This window comes from Salmo trutta, chromosome 6, assembly GCF_901001165.1.
Source record: "Salmo trutta chromosome 6, fSalTru1.1, whole genome shotgun sequence".
NCBI classification, from domain to species: Eukaryota; Metazoa; Chordata; class Actinopteri; order Salmoniformes; family Salmonidae; genus Salmo; species Salmo trutta.
This window is the reverse complement of record NC_042962.1, coordinates 49,293,323-49,319,604: the sequence shown is the minus strand read 5'-3', so window position 1 is coordinate 49,319,604 and position 26,282 is coordinate 49,293,323. Positions and strand designations below refer to the sequence as shown.

Genomic DNA, 26,282 nt, shown 5'->3' with positions numbered 1-26,282 from the left:
TAAGCAATAAGGCCCGAGGAGGTGTGGTATATGGTCAATATACCACGGCTAAGGGCTGTTCTTAAGCACGACTCAACACGGAGTGCCTGGACACTGCCCTTACCCTTGGTATATTGGCCATATATCACAAACCCTGAGGTGCCTTATTGCTATTATAAACTGGTTACCAATGTAATTAGAGCAGTTAAAATAAGTGTTTTGTCATACCCGTGGTATACTGTCTGATATACCACCGGTATTAGCCAATCAGCATTCAGGGCTCAAACCACCCAGTTTATAATTAGAAATATGCAACCACAAGCATGAAAACATTAATCCATAACTTCCAATCAATCCTTTTTGCAAAAGCAGCTCTATACAGTGTCTTAGGCATCAACAAAACCACCCCCCTGTAGACGAGGATATCATGAGGCACGCTCTTGCTGTGTTTTAATGCATTCTAAACAGACTGCCAGTACCCATTAGATTCATTATGCTTTAGAAGTGTTAGTGTCTGTCAGATAAGAATAAAGAAGAAGAACAACAAAGGGGAAATGCATAATGAAAATAGTGCAGATGCAAAACATTAATGCTGAATTTGAAGGCACTGTTAATATTTTTTACTTTCACACAAAAATATGTTAAACACACCATCACTCTCTATTAGTCTCCCCTCATGCTCCATGTGTTGGTTTACCCGTCACGACAGTCTCCTGCTGGTGTGTTACAATCTGTGATGTCCTCTGTTCTGAGACACTGAATCCCAGATTCTGGAACACACTATCTCTTTCGGCCCAGGACTCGTTGAAGCTCTTCAGTAGGTCCTCTGTGGCGGCCTTCACAGGAAGTGCCATCTCTTCAACCGTCCCTTTCACCACGTCGGCGTAGGAGGGAGGGAGGGGGCGGGTCATGTGGCTCTCAGAGTGCATGCTGGTCTCGCTCCTCACCCCGCTTGTTACGTTGCCAAATTCATCCATGCCAGAGAACTCCTCAGTGACGGACTTTGTTTCGGAATGCCCCGTCGGTTCGGCAGACTCTGATTCTCTCCTCTCTCTCTCCTCTTGTTTCTCTCTCACTTCTTTGAGAGCATTATGATCACCCAAGTCAAAGGCATTCTTGATGGCCTTGATGTTGAAGGCAGGTGTTTCATCGGTTTTTGGCGTTTTGGGGTCTGCCTCTGGATCTTCAGTGTCACTTCCCAGTCTATCTGTGATGACGATGGGATCTTTTCTGATGAACAGCTTTGGTTGTGGCGATTCAAATTGATTGACCAGCTTTGACAGGTCAAGCCTAGGGAGATCCTCTTTCATTATGTCTATATTCACACCCTCAGGAACTTCCTCTAGATCCTCTGGACCCAGGCGCTCCGGGATTTCAATGGGGTCCTTCCGCATGTATGTCCTGCTCACCTCTGCCTTCTGAGCTTCCTCAAAGAAGAACTTCTTGTCTCTGACAGTCATCATGGAGTCAACCATATCAGCCACATCCGGAGTCGTCGTCCCAGTCTCCATCTCCTGTGTCTGCATGTGGATCTCAGGTTCAATCAGCGCTGGGGAATCCTCTCTGTCAGAGGCTTGCTCTGTGGTCAGAAACTCAGGCATGGGTGGGGGAGGGGTCATGTCCCGAGAGAGCTTTGCAGTGGTGTCCTTCAACTTGGCTAGCTTCTCTGAGCTGCTCAAGGTGGGAGAGGGTGTGGCCCTACAGAACCGAGAGGTAGGGGTGCGGGGAGGGGGTGGGGTTGGTGTGGCACCAGACCTGTATGACGGAGGAGGTGAGGGGGTTACCATGAGGGGTGAGTCTGTTCTCCTCACTGATTCAATGCTGATGAAGGTAGGTGAAGGTGTTCGAGTTGCAAGCATGGGAGAGGGAACTCTGGGATCAGGACCTTTTACTTCAGTCAGCTCCGGCTTTTTGCTCTCATGAGAGATCTTCTTCTCCTCAACCACTTTCTTATGGGTTTTGACTCTTGATGAGCCAATGATTGTTTTAGATATCTTGGTTGTTGCTCCTCCAAATCCTTTATTTTCAGATGCTGGTGCAGGTGGTGGTGCAGGTGCCAGTGCAGGGTGTGGTGCAGGTGGTGGTGCAGGTGAGGATGCAGGTGATGGTTCTCTCTCCTGTTTTGCCATGGCTGCCATTTGTCCTTCTAAGAATACAAGTTTTGCTTGTGCTAGGTTTCTCACATGGAAAATGATCTCTGTGAGCTTCTTCTTATTCTGCTGAACAGCAACCTGTGTTAAATCACGCTTTTCCTCCGCCCTCATCAACCAGTCAGGGACCTCACTAAGTATTGTTCTCACTGAGTTTGAATCCATTTTCCCTGGATGAAGCTGCTTAATGTTAAATAGCAGTTTCTGTACCATTACACATTTCTCTGAATCTGTGCTCTCCACTGATTGAGCTGAGCTTTCCACCATTGATTGAGCTGTTTCTGTCTGTGCTGCTTCCTTCCCTGCAATGTTCACGGAGACAGCCTTAGACTCTGTCTTCGACCTCTTTTGATGCTGCTGCATTTTGCTTACTTCGCTTTGTTGTTGGAAAGACTTGACCTGCTGCTTCTGTGTGCGAACCTGCTGTTCCTGCTTCTGGAAGCTCTGTTGAACTACTCTCTCATTAACGATCACTTGCTCGTGCTTCTGAATGTGCTGTTCCTGCATGCTCTGTTGACTATGGGAGACAGATATGTGGCAGTGCCCTGGAGCTTGAGCTACTGGCATGGGAACTAGTTTTGGCTCATTGGGAAAAGGGACTTTAATGCCTTTCTGCTTTTCCTTTGTCGTCATTTGGATCTCCAACTTTGTTTCCTTGGCAGCTGCAGTTTTCTCAACCTCCTCAGCTTTCTCCTGTATCACATTCATCTCCACCTTTACTTCATTTTTTGCTGAGCTACTGGTGGCCATCTGCGTGCTCTCCTGAACTACTCTGGTCTCACTCTTAGAAATATTCTCCATACCCATTTGATGTACATGTAATTCATTTTTCACTGCTCGTTGATCTTTTTCCACCACCTCGCTTTTCTCCTCTTTCTTCTCTGTCGGCAACTTCACTGTTCGCACCTTGAAATTTGGTGTCACTTTTGGAATTTTGATTTTGGTGGGCTGAGATGGAATCTTTTTTACTTCCTGTGTGAGAGAGGCGTTAGTATTCTTTTCCTCCTCTGCTTCGTATGTGACGGCGGATTGGGTTTGAAGATGTACATTTTCCTGGACAATGCTCTGAGTGGAGATGATAGACTGTGAGCTAGCATTCATACCACTCTGCTGCTCAGCTACTGAGGACGAAATCACATTAAAGCCAGATTGGACTTTAATGTTGGACTCATGGTGAGGGTGAGCAGCAGAAACTGAAACAGCCTGATGCTTGCCAGAGGAAACAGACTGATGCTTTCCAGAGGAAACAGCCTGATGTTTTCTGGAGGCAACAGATGATGCGAGTTCTTTCCCAGAAGAGACCATAGAGGACTGATCAGTGGTAATGTGTTTCTTATCTGAGGAAATATTTCCAGATTCAGAGGTTGATTTCTTATTTACCATGGAGATCAAAGGTTTGCTCAGGGGGATATGTGATAGAGCTTTCTTCGTGTGCGGATCTTGTGATGCTGTGCATACTTTGCTTTTAAACAGAGTTTCCTCAGCCTGTGTTACCTCTGAGGTCACTTTTGACTGCTCTGTTTTGTGTGCAGCTGAGTGTTGTTCACTTCCAACATTGGTTGAGCCCATCATTTGCATCATATTAGTTGGAGGAGAGGTGGGAGATGTGACTCGTGAAGTGGCGGGAGTTGTGTCTTGTGACTTGTGTCTCTCAGCCTCCTCTCTTTGCACACGATACCTTTCCTCTGCCAGCATCAGTGGAGTTTTGAATTTACTGGCATACGGTTTAGGTTTTGCAACTGGGGCAGGTTCTGCAGGTAGGGGTATTTTGATTGGAGGGATGAATACCTTTTTAGGTGGTCGTGGCAACTCTTCCTGTGGTGGTTTTGGCACTGGGATTGGTGAAGGGATTTTAGTCATGGACACTGTAGAATCAGATTGAACCTGTGTGTTGGTAGTATTTGTAGTTTCCACATGTTTCCAACTGATTTCACTCTTGAATTCCTGGACTACTGCTTCCTCTTTATGTTCTGTCTGAACTGTCATTGGCTGAGGAGGTGGAGGAGGCGGTGGTGGTGCTGCTTGCTTTTTCTGCCATTTTGGTTTGACCAGTATTGGTTGCTTGGGTGGTTCAGGTTTTGGGATTTTGAATAAAGGCTTAGCTTTAAATGGCTTTCCAGGTGGTGGTGTAGGCACTTGGTGTGGCATTGAGTTTAGCTCTTGCTGTGAGGGCGGTGGAGGAAGAAAGTCTTGCCCTGCCTCGGAGGGTGGGGGTGGGGGAGAAGGGAAAAAGTCAGGCTCCCCGCATTCTGCTGGGGGTGGAGGAGGTGGAGGCGGAAGGTCACTGTCCTGTCTCGTAATCAGGGGACGGGATATGGGAAACATTGGACTATGGCATGACAGGGACATTGGGCTGCCTGCCACTGGTGAGGGCGGGGGAGGAAGTGACATCTCAGACTCAGAGGGTGGAGGCGGGGACGTGGGAGGAGGAGGGAAATGAATCTCAGGCGTCCTTTTCTTTATCATACCTTTCCTCTTCATGTCCAGGTTCCGGAAATTTGTATTCAGATTTTTGACGTTGTGTTTTTGTCTAACAGTCTTATGTTCTGTCACAGTTGTTTGCAACTGTTTCATTGTTTTTGTTTCCTGTGTTTGCTTTGAAACAATATTAGTTTGAGATGCGCTTTGTGTTTCTTTCATCACATTTATGTCCGAGGCTGCTTCATTCTCAGTTATCTGATTCGTTGATGTATTATCAGTCATCTGATTGGTCATGTTTTTCTTCTTTATGAAGATGGGTTTAGGGGGTGGTGGTATTCTCTGTTTCACAGCCTGTTTTTTAACATGTGTCTGCTGTGAGGACTCAGACATATTGACTGATTTGACCTGTGTTGTCACATTCATGTCTGAGACTTGTGTTTCTCTCTGTGTTTCTTTCGTCACCTTTATGTCTGAGACTGCTTTATTCTCAGTCATATGATTGGCTGATTTATTCACAATAATCTGATTGCCTGCTTTATTCTCAGTTACATGATTGGCTGATTTATTCACACCCATCTGATTGGATGCTTTATTCTCAGTCATGTGATTGGACGATTTATTTACAATCATCTGATTGGCTGCTTTATTCTCAGTTATGTGATTGGCTGATTTATTCACAATCATCTGATTGGCTGCTTTATTCTCAGTCATCTGATTGGCTGATTGATTCACAGTCATCTGATTGGCTGCTTTAATCTCTGTCATCTGATTCATTGATGTATTATCGGTCATCTGATTGGTCAGGTCTTTCTTCTTTATGATCATGTGCTTAGGAGGGGGTTGCATTTTCTGTTTCACACTCTGTTGTTTAACATGTGTCTGTCCTTTAACTTCAGTCTGTTCTTTTACATGTTCCTGCTGTGAGTCCTCCAAAATATTTACTGTTTGGACCTGTGTTGTCATAGAGTGTTCCTCTTGGGTGAGGGTCTTGCTGCTCTTCACTGATTTGTTCTCGGTGTACTTCTTAGTGTGCTTTTGTGTGGTGTCCTGTGATTTACTGCTTTGACTCTGAGACAGGTTTTTCACAGCAGGGGCTAGATTGACTGTGACGTTCTCATTCTTAGCCACATCTAAGTATTCATGGTCCATCACTTGCTGTGTGGGTAATGGATTTTTCATATGAGCTCTGGGAGCTTTCCTGGGAGGATACTTTCGTACTTTCCGATTTGAATATTCTTTTCTCTGCATCAGATTCTTTATGGCTCCTTTAACATCTCCCTTCATCACCTCCTCCTTCTCTATCTGTGATTGCTCCTCATCCTGGTCCTGCCCCTGCCCTTCGTAGAGGCATTTTATGGAGGTCTTCACATCTCCCTCAGTGCTTCCCCTGCGTTGCATTCGTGGGGATGTGGATGGTTCTAGTAACAGCTGTATTGTGCCTCTCACGTCCCCCTGTTCACTCACTTGGTGCTGGTAAAGCTTTTTCTCACTCGAGGCCTCATGCAAACCCTTCAGCGCAGTATGAATGTCTCCCTTCACAATCTCCTCCTTTTCCATCTCTTTCACTGCCTGCTTAGCCTCTTCTAGTGATTTCAAGGTGCCTTTGATATCGCCGGGCACTAAATCCTCAACAGTTACCTCAGTCTTGGTGGTCGCCGATTTCTCTAATGATTGGAGGGCTCCTCGGATATCACCTCGGACAATTTCTGGCTTTTCCATTTCCTTGGCTTGGTTTTGAGCCTCCTCCAAAGACCTCAGAGTGGTGTGTAGGTCCCCTTTCACCACTTCCTCTTTCTCTATCACGACTCTCTTGCTAATAGTTTTGGTCAGTGAGTCCAGGGCCGCCCTCAGATCTCCCTTGACAATTTCCTCTTTCTGCAGGTTTTCCAGCAAGAGAGCAGGTTCCATCATGAACACCTTCACTGTGTTGTTGACATCACCAGGGACAATATCGTCCTCAGCTACTGTGCGTTCAATCTGCTGTTGATTCTTCCTTAGTGTCATTTTGGTTTCCATAACGTCGCCGCCAACGATGCGTTCCTTCTGCGCCTGTTCTTGTTCCTCATTAGGTTCAAACTGGAGTTGTTTGAGGTAATCCAGAGCCCCAGATTCAATACAGGTGGAGTAAAAGCTAACGTTACCCCTCTCCGTGTCTTCCACCCTTATCCTTTTAGATTCCTCTGACCCTGGGTTGGACAAGAGTCTGTGAAGGGTCCTACTGACATTGCCTTTGATGATATCCTCCTTCTCAACGCCATCACCGTCTTCCTTATTGAGGAGGGAGTATATAGTCATTCGTACGTCTCCCTTTTCGTCTTCTTGAATCAGAATTCCACGTTTTGAGGAGCCCTCCTCCTTTAGTAGGTTGTTGATGGCCTCTTGAATGTCGCCTCTGAGGATTTCCTCCTTCTCAACATTGAATCCCTTTTCTTGGTTGAATAGCTGTTTTACTGTTGTGTTGATGTTGCCTCGCTCTTCCTGGTCTATGACTATCCCTTTCTCTGTCATTTCTCGTCTGTTTAGGAGGTTCATCATGATATTGTTCAGATCCCCTCTGATCACCTCCTCCTTCTGGATTTCTGGAGCATCTTGGTTCATGAGTCTGTATTTTGCCATTCTGACATCTCCTATCTCATCCGTCTCAATGAGAATCCCTTGTGAGTCAACCATTTTCTGACAATACAGCTCTTCAAGGGTCTCTTTGATGCTCTTCCCCATTATTTCAGTTCTTTCTACACTGTTCTCATTAAATTTGGTTAAAGGAGTGGTTTCAAAAAGCCATGTTGTTGTCTTTACATCTGCTTGTGGGATCTCCTCCCGGGTGACAACAGTCTCTGTTCCGTCTGACTCTTTAATGCTGTCAAGCGGCTGTTTTTCAAAGAGCCACACAGACTGTTTGACATCTCCTTTCATCACTTCTTCTTTTGTCACTGTCTCCATTTCGTCATATTCTGAGCCCTCGCCATGGATCTTATCGATGCTGTGTGTTTCAAACATCCATGAGGCAGTCCTGACGTCCCCTTTTTGGATCTCACTCACGCTAACAGTTCTAACATACTTCTGAGACATTTCATCTGTCTCAAAAAGGTGTTTGTTTGTCTTCACATCACCACCCTGGATATCTTCAACTGTTTTAGTCAACACTTTCATGTCCTCAGCGATTTCATCAAGAGGTTGTGTTTCGAACCTCCACCTGGCTGTGCTGACATCACCTTTCTGGACGTCCTCCTCAGTGACAGATTTGATGACATAGACGTCGTCTGTGTCCCTTATTGAATCCAGAGGTTTTGTCTCAAATAACCACCGGGCCCCCACCACATCTCCTCTCATGATTTCTTCCTTTGTCATAGTGGTAACTTCATGGTAGTGGCCCTCTTTGTCACAGATTGCATACAGTGGCTGATTTTCAAACATCATGGTGTAGCTTTTCACATCCCCTTTCTCTATGTCGTCCCTGATGATGCTCTGGAGTTTTGACATCTCAGTCTCGGGGGACTCCTCCTGGATTTTATCGAGAGAGTAAGTCTCGAATACGAAGCGTCCTTGACCAACGTTTCCTCCCAGCACATCAGTTACGGTGCGAGTGTCCTTGGCTCCCTCTGTATCCTCACAGATAGTGTCAATAGGTTGGTTTTCAAAAAGCCACATGTTGTTCACTACATTTCCTTTCTGAATTTCCTCTGCCGTAAGGGTCTTCAGCTTATGCATCGTTTCAGCTGAGGTTGAGGTCATGATGTCGGAAGACCGATTCTGGAAGAGAAACTTCATCCTAGACACATCTCCAGACTGGACATCAATCTTAGTCACCCTCCTGAAGGCACCACTCTCCTCCCCTGTGAGGTTCTCCAGGTTCTCTGTCTCAAAGAGGAAGCGAGCGTGATGCACATCTTTGCCTTGGACGTCCTCTAGTTTGACAGTGCAGGTTTTGAGAACGGTCTCCGATTCGGACTCTGAATGGTCACAGATGTTATCGAGGTTCTGAGTCTCAAAGAGCCATGTGCATGTTTTGACATCCCCTTTGTTGACTTCCTCAACCTCATTCTCATTCCTCACCTTATCTGCTTTCTCATACAGATTATCCATTGGTTGAGTCTCGAACAGCCACCTGCAGGTTTTCACATCACCCTTCTCAATTTCAACACTCTCCTTTGTCTTAGTTTCATCTTCTTCAGTGTTGCTGAAATGTTTAATACCATCGAGGGGTTGAGTTTCGAATAACCACTTGGCAGTCTTGACATCGCCCGATTCAATCTCCTCCTTTGATATACCTTTTATAATCTGGAATTTATTGATACTTTCCTCAAACTCATCGATTGGATGTGTTTCAAACATCCACCTGCAGCTTCGAACATCTCCTTTTACTATCTCCTCACGTCGCACGGTTTTCACCTCATGGTAGTGTCCCTCGCTGTCTTGCATGGCATACATCGGGGTGGATTCAAAAATAACTTTGTTTGATTTCACAGACCCACTGGTAACACCTTCAACTTGAATTCTCTGTGCCCCCTCACATCTGCTTAAATCCAAGGTTTCAAATCTTTCCTTGTGATTTGTGACGTCGCCCTTATCAAGTTCTTCAAGGTTTATAGTGCGTGTCATTTCCTTCTTTTCCTCCCTTATGTTTTCAAGTGGTTGACTTTCAAAAACCCACTTCTGATGTCTAACATCACCCTTCTCCTCCTCGGACGCAACCATCTTCTGAAGTTTCCCTACTTCAGCCAGATCCTTCAGGTTCTCCATTGGCACTGTCTCAAACAGATGTTTTGCTGATCGCACATCACCTCCTACAATCTCCTCTGAGGGTAAAGGTCTGGCATTGGCATTGTCTTTCAGAGTATCCATCTGCTGTGTCTCGAAAACCAGGCAGTGCTTCCGCACATCTGCTCCAATAATCTCCTCCTTTTGCCTGATGCTTTGCCATTCCTCGTCTTTAATGGAGTCCAGTGTTTTTGTCTCGAACAGCCACCTCCCTCGGTTCACGCCTCCCTGGGAGTTGTCCTCCATGGACACTCCACAGATCAGCTTCACCTTGGCAGGGTCTTTGTTGATCATGTCCAGAGGCTGGGTCTCAAAGAGCCAGCGGGAGGTCTTCACGTCTCCTTTCTCCATCTCCTCCCTGCGGATAGCGGTGATCTCCAGTATATTTCCAGAGTCGCCCCTGATGACACACATGGGCTGGGTCTCAAACATCCGTGTGGTTGTCTTCACTTCCCCTTTGATCTCCTCAAGCTCTGACTTCAGGTTCAAGAAGTGGCTCTCCTCAATGGTCTCTGTGTGGCTGAGGGAATCCAAGTGTTGAGTTTCAAACAGATACCTGGCTGTTTTCACGTCCCCTCCTGTAATATCTTTAGTGAAGACAACCTCCAAGGCTTGCTCATCCTCATGGTAGATTTTATTCAGACAATCCAGTGGCTGGGTCTCGAAAAGATAGGTGGCTGTTCGTACGTCTCCTCTCGCTAGCTCAGTCAATTTACCTGTCTGTACAGTGGATTCTGGGGTGTCTACACGCAGCGCATCCATGGGCTGGGTCTCAAACATCCATGCTGTGTATTTGACATCACTTCCTGCAATGATTTCCTGCTGAGCAATGTTCTTCACTTCATCATCCTCATCTGGGGTGTCATCTTTAATGGTATCCAGCGGCTTATTCTCAAACATCCAGCGCATGGACTGCACCTCCCCTTTAAGGATCTCGTCCCACTCCAGGTAATCTCCCTCAGGGCTCATACATTCATCCCCACCACTGTTCTCAAACACATAGCAAGCCTGCTGGACTTCCCCGGTCATCTCATCTTCACTATCCAGCTGTGACTGCTCGATCTCCGTGACGTCGGTGAAGTAGTCCTTCTCCATGGTCCTCCGAACCTCTGGGTGCATGTGCTTGTACAGGCGCTTCAGCTCATTGAGGTTCCTCTGCTTGGAGTACTGCTCCTTGTTGAAGATGTATCTCTGTTGGCCACCCTGCTCCTGAGGCGGGAGAGAGTCACAGCACTCAGGGACCTCCTGGGGCATTAGCTCAGTGGGTGGAGGAGGGAAGTGCTCCATGGTCTCATAATCCATGGATGAGGCTGAGGCAGCGGTAGAGGAAGAGACAGCCCCTGTCCTCATATTGGATGAGGCTGAGGCAGCGGTAGATGAAGAGACAACCCCTGTCCTCATAGTGGATGAGGTTTCATAGCTCGTTGCTGCTGAAGCCCTGGATGACTGTTTCATAGTGGACAAACTTTCATAGCTAGCTGCTGCTGAGGAGGACTGGTTTACCGGTGCCCATTGAAACTGGTTATAATCCAGATCAATCTATGGTTTTATGATTGATGGAAAGAAGGACAGTGGTAGTTGCAGTCAGAATATGAAGTGATAGAGAAATAGAAAAGAGGACAGTATAGCAGAAAAAACCATACAGTAGATTTAAGCAGATAATGACATCTCTGAATATGTTTGTTTTTACACAAAATAATAACTATCATAAATTTGTGCTTTTTAAGCTCACCACATTCTCACGTCATCCAATGTACTCAGTACTCACTACCCTCAAAGTGAATTCCCCTGCTTTGATGTTGATATCATGGCATCGTCTAAACACAGACACACTATAATGGCCACGTAGATAAACAGACTGCATCATTACCTTAATTTGCTTGCCCGGCGTGACCTGTTCTATCGTCTTCTCGTACTGCTGCTTCAAAGCCTGAGTGGAGACCTTTGGTAAGTCCTCTCCTCCAATGACCTTAACTGAAATAGAAACAGGAAGCAGTTGTCTCATTAAATGAGTCTCAGTTTGAAGCCCAGTTGGTTTGGAGGAAACTAAAATCATGTCTTTAAAACCTACCGTTTCCAATTCCGAAAGTGGCATTGATTACCCTATTCCCAGTTGCAATATTTTTTACCTTCCTATGCCTTGATTTAATTTGCAGCCATGCACTGCATTTCTAATAGAAAATCATCTGCAATACAATTCAATTCCACACCTCATCTGTAATTTAGGTTTGGAGAATAATCTCCAGCTTTTCAACAGTCATTACTATACACTGTAGGCTACGCCTACACTCTAGGCTGTGATCAAAAAAGGCCAAAATGAAAATATGAGTAGTATTGTACTCTACCTGTTTCATCATGGTTTTCATAACTGGAGGCCACGTTGCTTTGTTGAACTCTTTGATCATGAGTCACCTGTAATGAGATGGAGGCAAGCGGTGAGCACAATAGTCAATTCTTCAAATTGATTTCCTTCACACACAGACAACAGAATGGGTGTGTAAGTGGAATGTTATTAAATTCACAATGAAAACAGCATTTTTCTTACCATGTAAGGTTAATTTACCCCTGCATTTTTTGTTCATTTTTTAAATATTTTTTTTACTTTAATCTGTGTAGGAAAACTTTGGAAAACAAATAAAGTGATATGAGAAACAAAAAGTGTTACAGTTATTCACGTACACTTCATTATAGATGTTGGGGCAGGTGCGGGGGCAGCTAACATATTGAGTTTATTGAGGAGATGTGCGCTAAAATTATGGGAAACGACCGAGCAGGCTTCATGACGGGCTCAATATGCGTTTGTGAGAAATAGGTTTAGTTTGAGACTGCACCGTTGCAGGGTTAAGGGTCCAACTGAATATATATATTTTTTTAAATGTATATATGAGAGAAAAGTTGAGTAATGATTTGAATTCATTGGTAAATACCAGGTAAGTAATGTATTGTAATAAAGTACAAGTGTATAATACCTCCTGGTCATGGAAGTAGGCCACTTGCTGATTGGTGGGAATGACCTCTCTGACACTGCTCCTCACTGTCACCTCCTGTGAGCTGGACACCTCCTGTCAGAAAGACCACACACAGACCGTTCACACACTAGGCCTACATATTTATGATTCACAAACACGAATGTCTCCAGATGCCGGTGGGTGTGGTTTACGCCGGTTCTGCTTTACGGGGGGTACTTTTACTTGAGGGTGGCATACAGTATTTTGTCACGGACCCGCTCGACTAGCGTCTGTTCCCGTCGCTGACAGGTTGCAAGCAACACACTCGCACTCGCACACAAACACTTTAACACACACACATTGTAGCTAGAAGTCGCAAACACACAGCAGTATTGCGTTCCCCCTGACAGCAGACCATATTTAGCAGCAGGAGGGGAAAATATGAATGTTCAGAGAGCAAAGCTTACTGGAAAATCCATCTGTTATAAATAATACATTATTTCCTGTCAATTGCAGAGCTCTCCCCGTGAGAATAGTAATGCCAAAATTCTATTAGACAGTAACTTAAGGAGAGAGTGAGTGACAAATAGAGAGGTAGAAAATCTCTGAAGTAAAATGAAAATACACCAAATGCACCTCAAATAGGTTTTAGAAATTGAATACTTGAAATTGGACTTTCTTTCCCTGGCATTGTTTCTAGGCCGTCATTGTAAATAAGAATTTGTTCTTAACGGACTTGCCTAGTTAAATAAAGGTTATATAAAATAGAGCGTAGAGGCATACATGTCAGAATAGTACTGGCTCCCTGAGACCACCTAGGTCTGGTATAACATATGTTGTTGCCGTACAACCTGCCATACAGCAAAACAAAACAGCATGTGGACCCATTATCTGAGCTGCATTACCTGAGCTGCAGAGACACGTAAAAAGGCTCTTGATGCACAGTAACAATAACACAACAAAACCCCCTGCTCCACATCTGACCACAGCCCCAGTGCAATATAAATAAATAAGAATAAAGGATTTCTATGTATGGCTTATGCCTTGTCTGTTTAGATGCCAGTACCTGCATGGATCTCTTTTCGAAGTGGACCTGCGTAACGCTGGTCTGGGACTGGGAGGAGGAGGCGTACTCCTGGCTCTCAAACTGTTTCTTCACGCTGGCCAGACCCCCTGGCAGAGAACAGACTTCAGACTCCTCCATAACCTATCACGAGAAGACATAGGCATCATTAGTTCGAGTCATCTCCATGCAAAGGGTTCTCATAAGAGTATCTTCAGGGTTACAGTGGTAGTTAATGCAGAAGTGATAGTGCCTGGGACGTCCTGAAGGGGGCATAAGTGAGCAGCATATTCCACAGGACTGGACTACTTCCCTAAATACAGTTGGGAGTTATGACTTGGACCTCATGACGTTTGCAAGAGAAGGATGTCCCCAGTCTCCCCACACGATTGGAGATCCCAAACATCTGTGACACCAAGTCAAATCAAACTAACTAGTACAACACAGCATAACTGTATCAAGCTATGTTTTAGTGGCGTATGCAGATAGTAGCTGTAAAGGTATTGATGGATAATTCTGGTCCAGATTCTGTCTGTTACCCCTCAAAGTGTTCAGTAACCCTACAGCCCAGCCTCCCCATGGGCCATGACACTGGGATCAACGGAGGACACCGCAGTGGCACCGACAAATGACACTGATGGCCTCAATGCAAATCTACATTGGTGTCATTCAGTACTGAATGTAAAAGTAAATGATGCATGATGAATGTTGATATCCCACTACTTGTCTTCAGAATTTTACATATAACTGTGTGGACAGAGGTTCCTGGAATATGTGGTCGCTGGAAGATCTTTGTAGTGTCCAGGAATATTCAACACTGGGTTTCTTTATGACAAAAGAGGAATTATTTCTATCCATGAGGCTTCTCATTATAAAAAGGCTTAGAAATATAAAAACGTCTTCCTGACTTCCTTTCAGTTCCAATCAGATAACAGTGGCCTGGGTATAGAGAAGCTGAATGGAATGCAACAGACCAGAGAAGAGAAGCCATATAATAGTGAATAATAGTGAACCACTAAGTCACGTAGAGTAAAAGGCTAAAAGGTTGAGGCTCCGATGGCTTCAGTCCAAAGACTGAGTTGAATTAATGGCCTTGGCTTAATACATGCCCTCGTTTTCAATTACAGGCTGGACAAAGTGTAAGCTGCTTTCAGAGAGGTGTTTCTTTACTCTGATGAACCAGGCATCTAAGCTCTTTTTTGTTGTGTTTTTTACACCGCAGGTTTGCTTGGTCATGAAGGTCTGTGTAGAATCGTTTTGAGAATGCGTCATATTTGGAGATACGTGAAAATGTTATTGCATAACACCCATTAAAATGGGATGCACTGCCAATTATACCACACACATTTCAATGTGTGTTTGAAGGTATAGTGTCTGTCTGCCTGCCTGTCCTGCCTGCTTATCAGCCTGTCTAGTTATTATCCTTGGAGTGTCTTTCCCTCCATCTCTCTTTACATCCTTGTGGAAGTATCCTCTTACCGTGGCGGATGAGCTGCTGGCCTCCTTCTTGGACACGGCAGCCTGATACATGGCCATGCGTTCCTTTAGTGACACGGACTCCGGCTCCTCGCTGGTGGGCGCTCCTCCGTCTCCTTTCCTCTGACTCACCACCCTTTCCCTTTCCTCAGGACGTCCTGACCTGGTTCCACCCGCGCTGCCCGCAGCTGCAAAACGCAACAGACATGGGGTTTACTCTCCAGGACATGAGAATGCGGTTTACGCACGGAAAGAGCCGAATCCTGACTTGAAAGCGCCGTTTGTCACACGAAGTTCTGCATTCGTTCTTACCATTGATTTACAGTGAATCCATGGTTTACGTAAAAGTCAGATCAGTTATGAGTCAACCTTTCAGCGTTTCAGCCCATTGATGTCCACCATTTTGTGGTGCCAATAGACTAATGGTCAAATAAAATCAAACATGTACAAACAGAATAGATACTTTCAAGAGATACTTCTTGAAATAACCATGGATGACATTTTAACAGGACGTATTGGAAAACAGTTGTGCTAGCTTCATCCTATTATTTGTAAGGACAGGGCCATGATGTAACTGCGAAACAGAGACAACAGTGAAAACCTCTATCAGTGGAGGCTGCTGAGGGGAGGACGGCTCATAGTAATGGCTGGGACGGAGCGAATGGAATGGTATCGAACACAAACGTGGTTTTCATGTAGTTTATACCATTCCATTGACTCCATCCAGCCATTATTATGAGCCGTCCTCCCCTCAGCAGCGTCCACTCATCTCTTCTGCCATCCAAGTTAGCCTCACTCCTCCGTCTGGCTTGTTCCAGAACCACGTCCCCCTCACATGTTTCGTACATGACCCCTCTATACATAGCCATAGACAGGACAATGGGGATTCACAAAGGATGTTGTCATGAAACTGAAGAGAGTTACACTCATCAATCAAACAGGACTGCTCTAACGTCACACGCACGCACACACTGGTTAGCGGTTAGTACAGTACATCCCTATAGACGTCCAATTAGTGTCAAGTATTGATTTATGGTTGACTCCGCTACGCTATAAGGCATCATTAAGCCAGTGAGATGACTCCACTGAGGATCTCCCTAACACCCACACTGGACCTCAAGGCTTTTAGCATGTTGATTCTGCCTGGCTTATAATGCATTGACATCAAAGAGGACACGGATGGAAATGGTAATTGTGTTATGTAGTACACTTTGACATTCCTATGTTGTGGATTTTCTCTGCTGTTTCACATACTGGGGGGGAGATCTTAGCCAAAACAGAAGCACATGGATAGAACACTGGTATATTTTAAGGAACTATTCCAATGGTATCTCAACTACTACTATTAGCGATATAAAGCTATTCTTTGCCTGGTACATACCGTACGCATATACCCCTATGGAGACGAGCTAATCATCCTAATGCCTGTCAGAAAGTCCTATGAATACATTAATTACTATCTGCCGGTTTGATTTCCTATTCCTGGAATTGACTGGTTATCCGACCGGATGACACAAGTCAAACATGCTTCCTACTTCAAGTCTATTAAAACAGGGCCAAAGTATATATTTGTCTCATAAACACACATGATTTCTCACAGGAGCCAAGCACTTGGATTGGCTACCATGTGATGAAAGCATATTCCCTTAAACCACCATTTTTAGATCCTCCTGCTATGGCGGGCGTGTTAGTGGTAACCAATCACCCTGCACTGCGGAGAGAGATAGCTAGAGGATGACTGACCAGCACAGCAACGTCCAAAAATAAATCTGGGTTTTACCCGCTCTTGACTATAAATACTGGTCAGATACCCTACACCTGAGATCACCTGAAACCTGACACTCGTTTAACACAGCGAACGTGGGATAATGTCCTCATTTATCACTGGGGATAAGTGCGTACCACACGTAAGGCTAAATTAATTGTTAGAACCTTCGTAGGAGCATCGTTAAATCTCAGAGCTGTTTCCCAAAACCGTTATTAATGTTGGACTTGAAAACCCTCGTAATCTAACGCCTGCCTCGCACCACTCGTAGAACAGCAAAGTGCATTGTTAGAGGCTTTTTTTGCGTTCCCGCATCACTTCATACACAGGATCTCCGGTAATTAGAATAAGCCACCTTAATATTTGTAGCCGTAGGTGGTGATATCTCTCTAGGAACTGATCCGTGGTCAGTATTGTGGAATAATTATAATGTTAAGGAACGATTTTAATGTAGAAAGCTGATCCGAGAGCAGCGCTCCCTTTCTTTTGATCCAATCAGTATTGACACATGTCATAACGATGCACTTAGTGACCGTTCTCTCTACGTGGTGTTTTGGGAAACGCGTGTTACATCTTCAGCCGTTGTAGGGAAACGTGTGTTACATCTTCAGCCGTTGTAGGGAAACGCGTGTTACGTCTTCAGCCGTTGTAGGGAAACGCGTGTTGCGTCTTCAGCCGTTGTAGGGAAACGGGTGTTACATCTTCGGACGTTGTAGGAAAGATGCATATTTTAAACAATCCTAATCCTAAATTCCAATGCTATCGGGAAACTGGGCCCTGGGCTGTCAGTAAGACAGAAAGACATACAAGCGTTCTGATGCCATAAAAACGCCGACTAAACCAGACTCCATGAGAGTCGCAAAATAAATCCTCCTTTTTTTGTTTCCCAGTAAGAGAAAGAGGGATGAAGGGAAGGAGAGAGAGAGAGGTCAAACACAAGGACATCTCAAAAGAGCAACATTTCTCCAGAAGCCTAAAAGCTTTTTCCTCTACATCGCTGGCGCATTCCTCTGTTTAATTAGCGATATCAACCGATTTCAACGATTATAACGTTTACAAATTACTTACAGGGTAAAATGCCATAATCTTCCAGCAGATTACCATCTGTTTGCGTTTCAACATTGCTATCTTAAAAGCAGAGTTGATTTCACTCATTTTATTTTCCTATATCAATTCCCCTTCCATAGAAGGCCACCTACTGTATGATTAGTCAGCAGTATGTTTTCACCAACTCCACATGGCAGGAATGGGTGGCTCTTGTTCTCTTCCTTGAGCAGTATTAACTCTGTAATCTCTGATATGCGGGGCAGCGGTGCCTTCATCTGGCTCTAGGGATAGGAGGGGGAGGTTGAGGTGGCGGGTGGGTGTCAGGAAAAGTCTATGGGGGGGACAGTATGTGTGGGTATGCATGGCTCAGTGGCTATATTGAGCTGAGCCAGGGCCGCAAATGGATCAAAGAGACCACTGGATCGGCCTCAAGCACTTGGTCACAATGTTTCTACGCTCACAGTCGGAGAGCATTCCAGGCGAAATAACTAAGTCATATCAGATCGGAAAAACCAAGCTGACTTCATGCATACTTAACAATCCCACTTCCTCGAGGAATCATGCTTCCTTTCGCAATTGTACATTTCATTAATTTAGCAGACGCTCTTGTCCAGAGCGTCTTACAGGAGCATCTAGGGTCAAGTGCCTTGCTAAAGGGCACATCGACGGATCCCTCACCTAGATACCTCGAGATTTGAACCATCGACCCCTCGGTCACCGACCCAATCAGCTTCATCTGACAACTCTATACTTCTGGAACACGTTTAGAAGACTCTTGCTGTAATTCCAGTCCTGTTTTACATGGTAAAACAACCTAGTCGTACAGTACACGCAAGCAAAAGCTGTATAAAGCTGAAAAGGCAATCTGCTGTCAACACAGTCAATTTACCATTCAGCCTCTCATTCATCCAGTACATATAGTATCTCTCTCTCTCCACGTATCTCTAAGTGTCTTTGTGTTCTCACTCAAACCAATCATGTGACAATGAATGTCAGTCCACCTTTACATATTGTAACACACTGAAAGGCTATGAAGGTTGTAAAGACTGGCTTACTTACTGTAATGCTCTCTATGCCTTTAGCACGACCGTGTACCTCGGACAATACAATCCCACAGATAATGTTGAAGAGCCTTGAAATCCCCTGGGAGCCAGCAGGGTCCTTTCGCCCGGCCGTTACCAGAGGAAACGGGGAAAAAAACCTGGGAAGTGATTCAGTGAGGGTTGGAGACCGGCTCCAACAGTGTTGCGATCAGCTCAGCTCTGTGGGGCCTAGTGGACAGTGACAGCTGATTTTATTTTAGATGCCCCCCCCTTCCTAAAAGACAGAGCTCAGGAGGGGTAGGGGGGCTTTTTTTAGATGAGGTACCCTACATGCCTTTTACCTTAAGTCACACGGACCTAACGGAACAGACGTCCTGCACTGAGACCTCGAAACCAGACCCGCATCCCTCGTTTCTCCGAGAGGAGGGGAAAAGACGAAGGGGTGGGGGGGTAATCAACCCAATGAGAGGACCAACCCAAATAACTTCATACAGGTCCCCAAATCCAGAAATATTGACAACGATGATTCACCATTATTTTAATATCTTTGATGATGAAATGTGTGAAACCACCCTAGGCTCCCTTTTAAGAGCCACAGGCAGCAGGACTTTTTACATGCCAGAAATGAAAAGTAGAAAGTGAAGGGGACTGAGTAGAGGGCAGACACCTGAGGTTCAGGGATCTCCCTTGGCTGCCCGGGCCCAGATGGGGAACAGGGATACCAGATGGGCAGGAGTCCCCTCTGAGACCACACCAGAGCCGCCTGTCATAGCTCGCCCTGATGCATCAGCCATGATCATGGCATTTACAACAATCCCTCTCATATCTTAGTGCGTGTGCGTGCGCGTGTGTGTGTGTGTGTGTGTGTGTGTGTGTGTGTGTGTGGTACCGGGCCTGTCTAAGTGACTGAGCAACGCTGCTCCCTCTTTGTGCCATCGAAGCTCCTTATTAAAGCCACTTGTGTTCTGGGAATCATTGAAAACATTTCCAGGAACCGTTACATAAGTGCATGCCTTAAAGCTAGAATCCCTAGTTGCTAGATCCATTTTTGGACTTAATGATTCCCATTGATTCCTGAAGAATATCTTATAAATGCCTCATGAGCTTAGTTCAACTGTCACACTCCATCAGAACTCGAAATAGCTTGCTTAACTCCAATGTTTATAAAACAACATAAATGTAAACAAACACTGTAGAGATTCAAAACATGGTTAAAACTATACATTTGCTATCATGAATTTGAGAGCGGTTAAATTTCTCCAGCCCCATTACTTAGCTTTTTAGCTAAACAGGGACGGGGAGTGTGTATTGTTATTGTTTCAATTAAGGATTCTATCTTAGGAACACACGTAAAGGAAATAACAAGATTTGGTGACTGGAAACTTGGCCCTGTACGTGACATACAAGAAGTATCATTCAATCATTTATCGTTGAACTGACATCATGTCGCAGTTAAAAAGGCAATTCTGCCACTTTTCAACCTCATATTCATCATCTCCAGCACCAAACCAGTGTTTACATACAGTGGGGTCCAAAATGATTGACGCCCTTGACAAAGATGAGCAATAACGACTGTATAAAATAAATAATTCAAATACTGAGCTATATTGTACACTCCTAAAAAAATGAAGGTAGAGGTCAAAATGATTGACACCATTGAAGATTCTTATCAATAAGGAAGTCAAAAGTGTAGTATTTGGGCCCATGTTCCTAGCACGCAATGACTCTACAAACTTGTTGGATGCATTTGCATTTCGTTTTGGTTGTGTTTCAGATTATTTTGTGTCCAATAGAAATGCATGGTAAATAATGTATTGTTTCATTTTGAAGTCCCTTTTATTGTAAATACGAATATAATATGTTTCTAAACACAAATACATTCATGTGGATGCTACAATGACTACGGATAATTCTGAATGAATTGTGAATAATGATGAGTGAGAAAGTTACAGAGTGTCAAAGGTCATACCCCCAAGACATGCTAACCTTCCCTGTTATTGGTAATTGGAAGAGGATAGCATGTCTTGGGGATATGGTCTTTGACCCTCTGTAACGTTCTCACTAACCTGCAGAAAGAGAAAGGGAGACAGCATGAAAGAGGAGAGTAAACTCTGCCCAACAAGAGCGAGCCCCCCTTAAGCCATTGACCTTGTGAGAGTAGCTTCACCACGCTAACTTCTCATTCAGGCCATCTATCAAAGACTGATTAGGATTAGCTCGCTCAAGGCATCAATGTGCAGACCCTGACATATCTTGACATTCTACCCAGGGTACTCCTGGTTCTGTTCAGAAAACCTCCAGGTATTGTATAGTTCCCTAAATTCAAATAGATAGCAGTGATTGTTGTTTTCTGCCCTGCAGTGTGTACCATAGGAGGCTATTGGGAGGAGCTATAGGAGGACGGGCTCATTGTAATGGCTGGAATGGAATTAATGGAACCGTATCAAACACATCAAACACATGGAAAACACTTTTGACTCCATTCCATAAATTCCATTCCAGCCATTACAATGATCCCTTCCTCCTACAGCTCCTCCCACCAGCCTCCTCTGGTGCATAATGTACCCCCAGAGTCAGACATAGCAGTGCATCAACTAAAGAAAAGCCTGGTTATCTCTGCTGTAGGAACCTGTTCCGTGCTGATAATCCCTCTGAAATTGCACATGGATTTCCTGTTCCTGGAGTGTAAACAAATTTGCCCAGAATATCTGATGTCATAGACAACATTCCCTGGCGCTTTATCAGCTATCTAATGCCTGCGGGCCTTCAAAGGGTTAATAATGAACGCATTTCACAAATTCTGGAAAATTCTTTTGATAAATCATAGTAGAAGTGTATGCAAATTCTCTGGCAAGGCTTATTTTCAGGTCACTGTTTAGACGATAGATAATCACAGTTTATTTTGTGTGCTGCCTGTCTAGGTAGAGACTGTTGTCCCTCAAAGCACCCTAGCCCTCTGGTTCTGTTTGAGTATTGTGCTTAATGGAAGTTAATGGGAGGAAGATAACTTTTGCCATTTAGAGAAGCCCTAAGAGAAACACTGTGGATCGAAACGTGTCAATCTGAGTGACAGGAGCTTCGATTTTCCTGGGGCTAAAACCTCCTCCAATAACCTTCATGGGTAAAATCCACAAACAAATTTGCCTCGTTTAACAAAAATTAAGTGGTGCTTTTCTCAACGGAGCGTATCCCCTGATATTATAAAATAATATCACTACAACTGTGAATATGACATCCAATTTAAAAAATATTGTGTTGTTTGGACCCACAGGTGTGGGCGATATAAACCAGACCCAGAATCCAGTGGGATATACAAAAGGGAGATATTGTAACCAAGGTTGTCTATTTAAAAGACAAAAGCATGCTGGTTCGGAGGTGAGGTGAGTGCTTGTTTAAAGCACAAAGTGCAGTGTGTCGTTCACAGGTCTTTATTTAACACGGTGGCTTTGGGCAAACAGCTCCTTTACCGCCTCTGTCACTCACTGTGAGCTGTAAATCACACGATGCTGTCACTGACATGACACTGTCAATCGGTCAGCTCTCACAAACCCTCATCACTTACACCAACGCCGGTCCGCAAAGGTCACAGTGTCTTCCAACTTTAGCCACCACAGTGATTTAGGGCTGGTTAACCATTTCACATGACCGACGTGTGACATTTGAGAATAAATACAAAAATCTGGAAATTCAACTGCTGTGTATAGGTTGTTACTGAAACCACAACAACAACTAGGAGTAATGACGCGTGTGTGTCTATGTGTGTGTGACTGTGTGTTTGTGTGTGTGTGTGTGAGTGAGTGAGTGAAACACACAGTCCATTATTCCACTGAGCCTTTCCCCATCCACTGTCTCTCTCTCGCTTTCTGTCTCTCACACACACTCACTCACACACACACACACACACACACACACACACACACACAGAAGCACCTCAACATGACCCCAATGTCACACACTCAAGCACTATCTCACTCAGGTCATGTCCTCTGCCTTCACACGTGTAAATCATTTAAATGGAGTGAAACAGGGAAATGTGTATTTGTGGATGATTTCCAATTACAGAAACATACATCTGAGAACCTTTTTAAATACCGCACCTTTTTAGATGGAGAATACTGCACATTCCCCACGACTTCTCTGTACAGCCAGTGTTATCAGTTTCAGTGGAAAAGGGAAATCCCACAATGCAGCCACTCAGCAACTTCGCCTATCACAGTAATAGAAACACTGTTTGTGTATCTAGGGTTGTTCATTTTCTACCTCAGATGGTACTCAATTCCCAGAGTTGATTTGATCCCACACAGGACAATACAGTACATTCTCAACACACAAGCGCATCTTCAGATTTCTCTCTCAAATACACGTAACCAATATCACATTATGTAGCTACTATGTGGATTTGAAGAAATTCTTTGAAAGTTGTGAAACCTGATTTCTGATGGAACAAAAGTCCTGGAGGAGGAAGTAAGGCAGTGCGTAATACTGCAGTCATGGCCTACTTACAGAGGCTGGGGTCTTGAGTTGAGGCCATGTTCTCACCAGGTGATGGGTCGCTCTTCTGGTCCAGCTGGTAGTTACTGGCTGGGGCTCCTCTGGATGTGCTGGACTGTACGGCTCTCACTTCCTGGTTAGGGAAAGAGAGGGAGGGAGGGAGGAGAGAGAGAGGGAGAGAGAGAGGGAGAGAGAGGAGGGGGAGGTGAGCGTATTATCACAGGAAGCACCTGTGCTTTCCCAGAAGGGGGTGGAGATTGAGGTACAGGTCATAGCTCAATCGGCACACACACACAGGCTGGTATGCACACACACACACACACACATGCCCATACACACACACATGCCCATATATGCACACACACACACACACACACACACACACACACACACACACACACACACACATACACACACACACACACACACACACACACACACACACACACACACACACACACACACACACACACACACACACACACACACACACACACAGTACCAGTCTGAAAAATGATCCACCCAGTGAGTGTTAGGTGTCACTGAACCCCTGGACACCAGTGGAACATTATCGATGGTAGCGAGGATGTCTGTGTCTGTTGACTGGATGGCAAACAAACCTCTGAACTTACAGCGCAAACACTGATGACCTTGACTGGAATGTGCAAAACAGGCATCGACTGGAAAGTTACAGCAAACAAAACACTCCAGTGAATTTTAATTGGCAAATTCTTAGTGTGTGTAGCAGCTTAAGGCTCCACCCTTCAACAGAATTGTAGGTTACACAACTAGCGTGTTAGACAAAATGCGATATTATAATGCCAAACGTGTCTCGTTGTTAGTGGCATATCCTTGAGGCATATAATCTTGTGTTTCCTGAGGTGTTTTTTTTGTCAAATGTAGAAACTAGTAGACGAAGCACGCCTAGTTTTCTTGCAAATCAGCACTGTCTGGAACAAACAAACCTATGTGTTGTTTTCCAAGAACTATTTGCAAATCAAATGTGTTCCCTGTGGTATTTAATCTACAGCTTCCCAGCGGGACCTGAGGAAGAGTGACAACAAGGAAACAACAACACAAGGACACAACAGACAATGCTCCCGAACACCTGCCACAATCAGAGAAACGCACCCGAGACAAATCTAGGACACACACACACACACACACACACACACACACACACACACACACACACACACACACACACAAAGACACAATGTATTTGAAGGGCATGTCTATGAGAGGAACAGCTTATGAGGTGTGTCAAGGTTGCAGGTCCAATACAGCGTGACCAGAGTTAACCTGTGGTCTGGGTTCTTCGATTGACTGAATGTGGGATTTAGTCCCTCACACTTCAAGCTTTGTCAACAGCAGCACAGTAGTAAACAACCATGTAGCCGAACGCTCCATTCAGTAAAACTCGAACCACTCCTCTCCTCGGGAACGAGCTCCCAGCATCCCACTGGATCGTGCTACCATTTCTGTTGATGTCTCCCGTTATTTAATAATAGTAATAGTAAGTCTATGGCAGCGCTGTGTTTTGCTCCGGAGATGTTTCAGAGCGTCGTTAGCGTCAATAGAACTGATGTTTGAACAGCATTTGTGTCTGTGAAGTTGGGATTGACGACATAGAGAGGACTGTGTGCTAATCTCTAGACGAGGGCTCCATTCAGTCTAATCCACAAGGGGATTTTGGAGTTAAATCTCCTGTAAATAATAATGCTCCACTGCAAACATGTTGGCACAGTGAGTTTATTTGACTGTTTAAAAGAATCCAGTTGCACATTGTATCACAGCAAGCAAGTGGTGCATTCTAATTGATTTCATTGGATAGGGCCCGCAGTCATGTTACCGGGCAGACTGGGCTCGAGCCCCTCTGTGGCTATTCAGCGCTGAGGTCAGATGTCAACAAACAGGGCAGGATGTAGAACATCTTTATCAGTGGAGTGAGCATTTACATCACATAATATAGGCAGCAATTATATGACACGTTTCTATACAAAACACGTCATATCTCTAATGTGTATACGTGTACACGTATATGGTCATTCAGCAGTATACTCATGTATTTCCTCACCCATTCCCATTAAAATAGATCAAACGTTTTCTGCTTTTCTCCACTATCATGCCACAGCATTTCCATTTCGGAAGAGGAATGGGGTCAGAGAAGACACAGACAGGAGGCCATTTCCCAGGGATCCCAGTTAGCCAGATCTTATCCTCCATATGTTCCCGTTGGCCCTGCCACAGCTTCCCCGTCAGCCTTCCCATCCAGCCTGGGGAATTACTTCCCCTTATACGCTCCCCTTGACAGACTGACATCATTAATAAGGTACGTGCTTCAGGAAATCTACCAGCCTCAGAGACAATCCGCAGGAAAAATAAATAACCCTTTTAAGGGTGTCGCAGTAATGAAATCAGTGCCACCCGTCCATGACATTAATGCTGATGTGACAGCGTGCACAGTAAAACGCTGCGGCCGGTGTCAGAGGAAACCATGGCGATGACATCAGTTTATTATATGGAGCTGCAGATTAGGAAGTGACATCGCGACCTGTTGTTTTCTGTCACCCGGGGGTGCACTCATGCACAACCGTGCCTATTAAAATCTAGTAAAGTACATCATACAGCAACTATAGGTGATCTCTCTCTCTCTCGCTCTGTGTCTGTATAGAAGAAGGAGTTCTGGCTGAGGTGACGGACTAGAAGGGGTTGCCGAGGGAAATGGCAGCTCATATGTGACTGACTCACCACTTGGAGGGATGCTTTGTTTCAAATTATGCACACACAGACTCACATATACACACCACCAAGCCTGATTGCTCCTGGCTAGGAGGTCTAATGTTGTGAAAGCTGCCTTATTGCTTTCGTGGCACAACATGAAGTGACATGAGGATGACTCATCAGGATCAACAGTTGATAGTCAAGACAGAGACATACCATTAGGCTGTAGGAGGCATCTGCCTTGCTGCTGGTGGAGAACATCTCGTTTTTCCTCACTCGCCTTAAATCAATCCAATACTTTGTTAATCGATCCGATGTTTTGAGTTACAGCGTCACAAAACTTGCTTCACCTGAGCACGTACTGTACCTGAACAAGTTTGATTTCACTTTCTCCTCTTCGTGAAATAACAAAGCTTT

The 26,282-nt window shown here is 44.8% G+C and overlaps 1 protein-coding gene across 5 annotated transcripts in view; it reads right to left on the bottom strand.

Moving 5' to 3' along the window:
* Positions 1-26,282, bottom strand: part of xirp2a (xin actin binding repeat containing 2a) — a 45,363-nt gene that overhangs the window by 4,283 nt on the left and 14,798 nt on the right. For 2 of the 5 annotated variants that reach the window (XM_029756676.1, XM_029756675.1), the window contains 7 exons: positions 23,154-23,274; positions 14,799-14,983; positions 13,323-13,463; positions 12,278-12,370; positions 11,654-11,720; positions 11,179-11,282; positions 677-10,847 (listed from right to left, as the gene is read on the bottom strand). In XM_029756676.1, coding sequence (XP_029612536.1) covers positions 677-10,847; positions 11,179-11,282; positions 11,654-11,720; positions 12,278-12,370; positions 13,323-13,463; positions 14,799-14,983; positions 23,154-23,274 — 10,882 coding nt within the window. Of the gene's footprint in view, positions 1-676; positions 10,848-11,178; positions 11,283-11,653; positions 11,721-12,277; positions 12,371-13,322; positions 13,464-14,798; positions 14,984-18,666; positions 19,201-22,747; positions 22,858-23,153; positions 23,429-26,282 lie in introns of those variants that run through there. The other 3 variants (XM_029756678.1, XM_029756679.1, XM_029756680.1) reach the window with 3 other exon arrangements.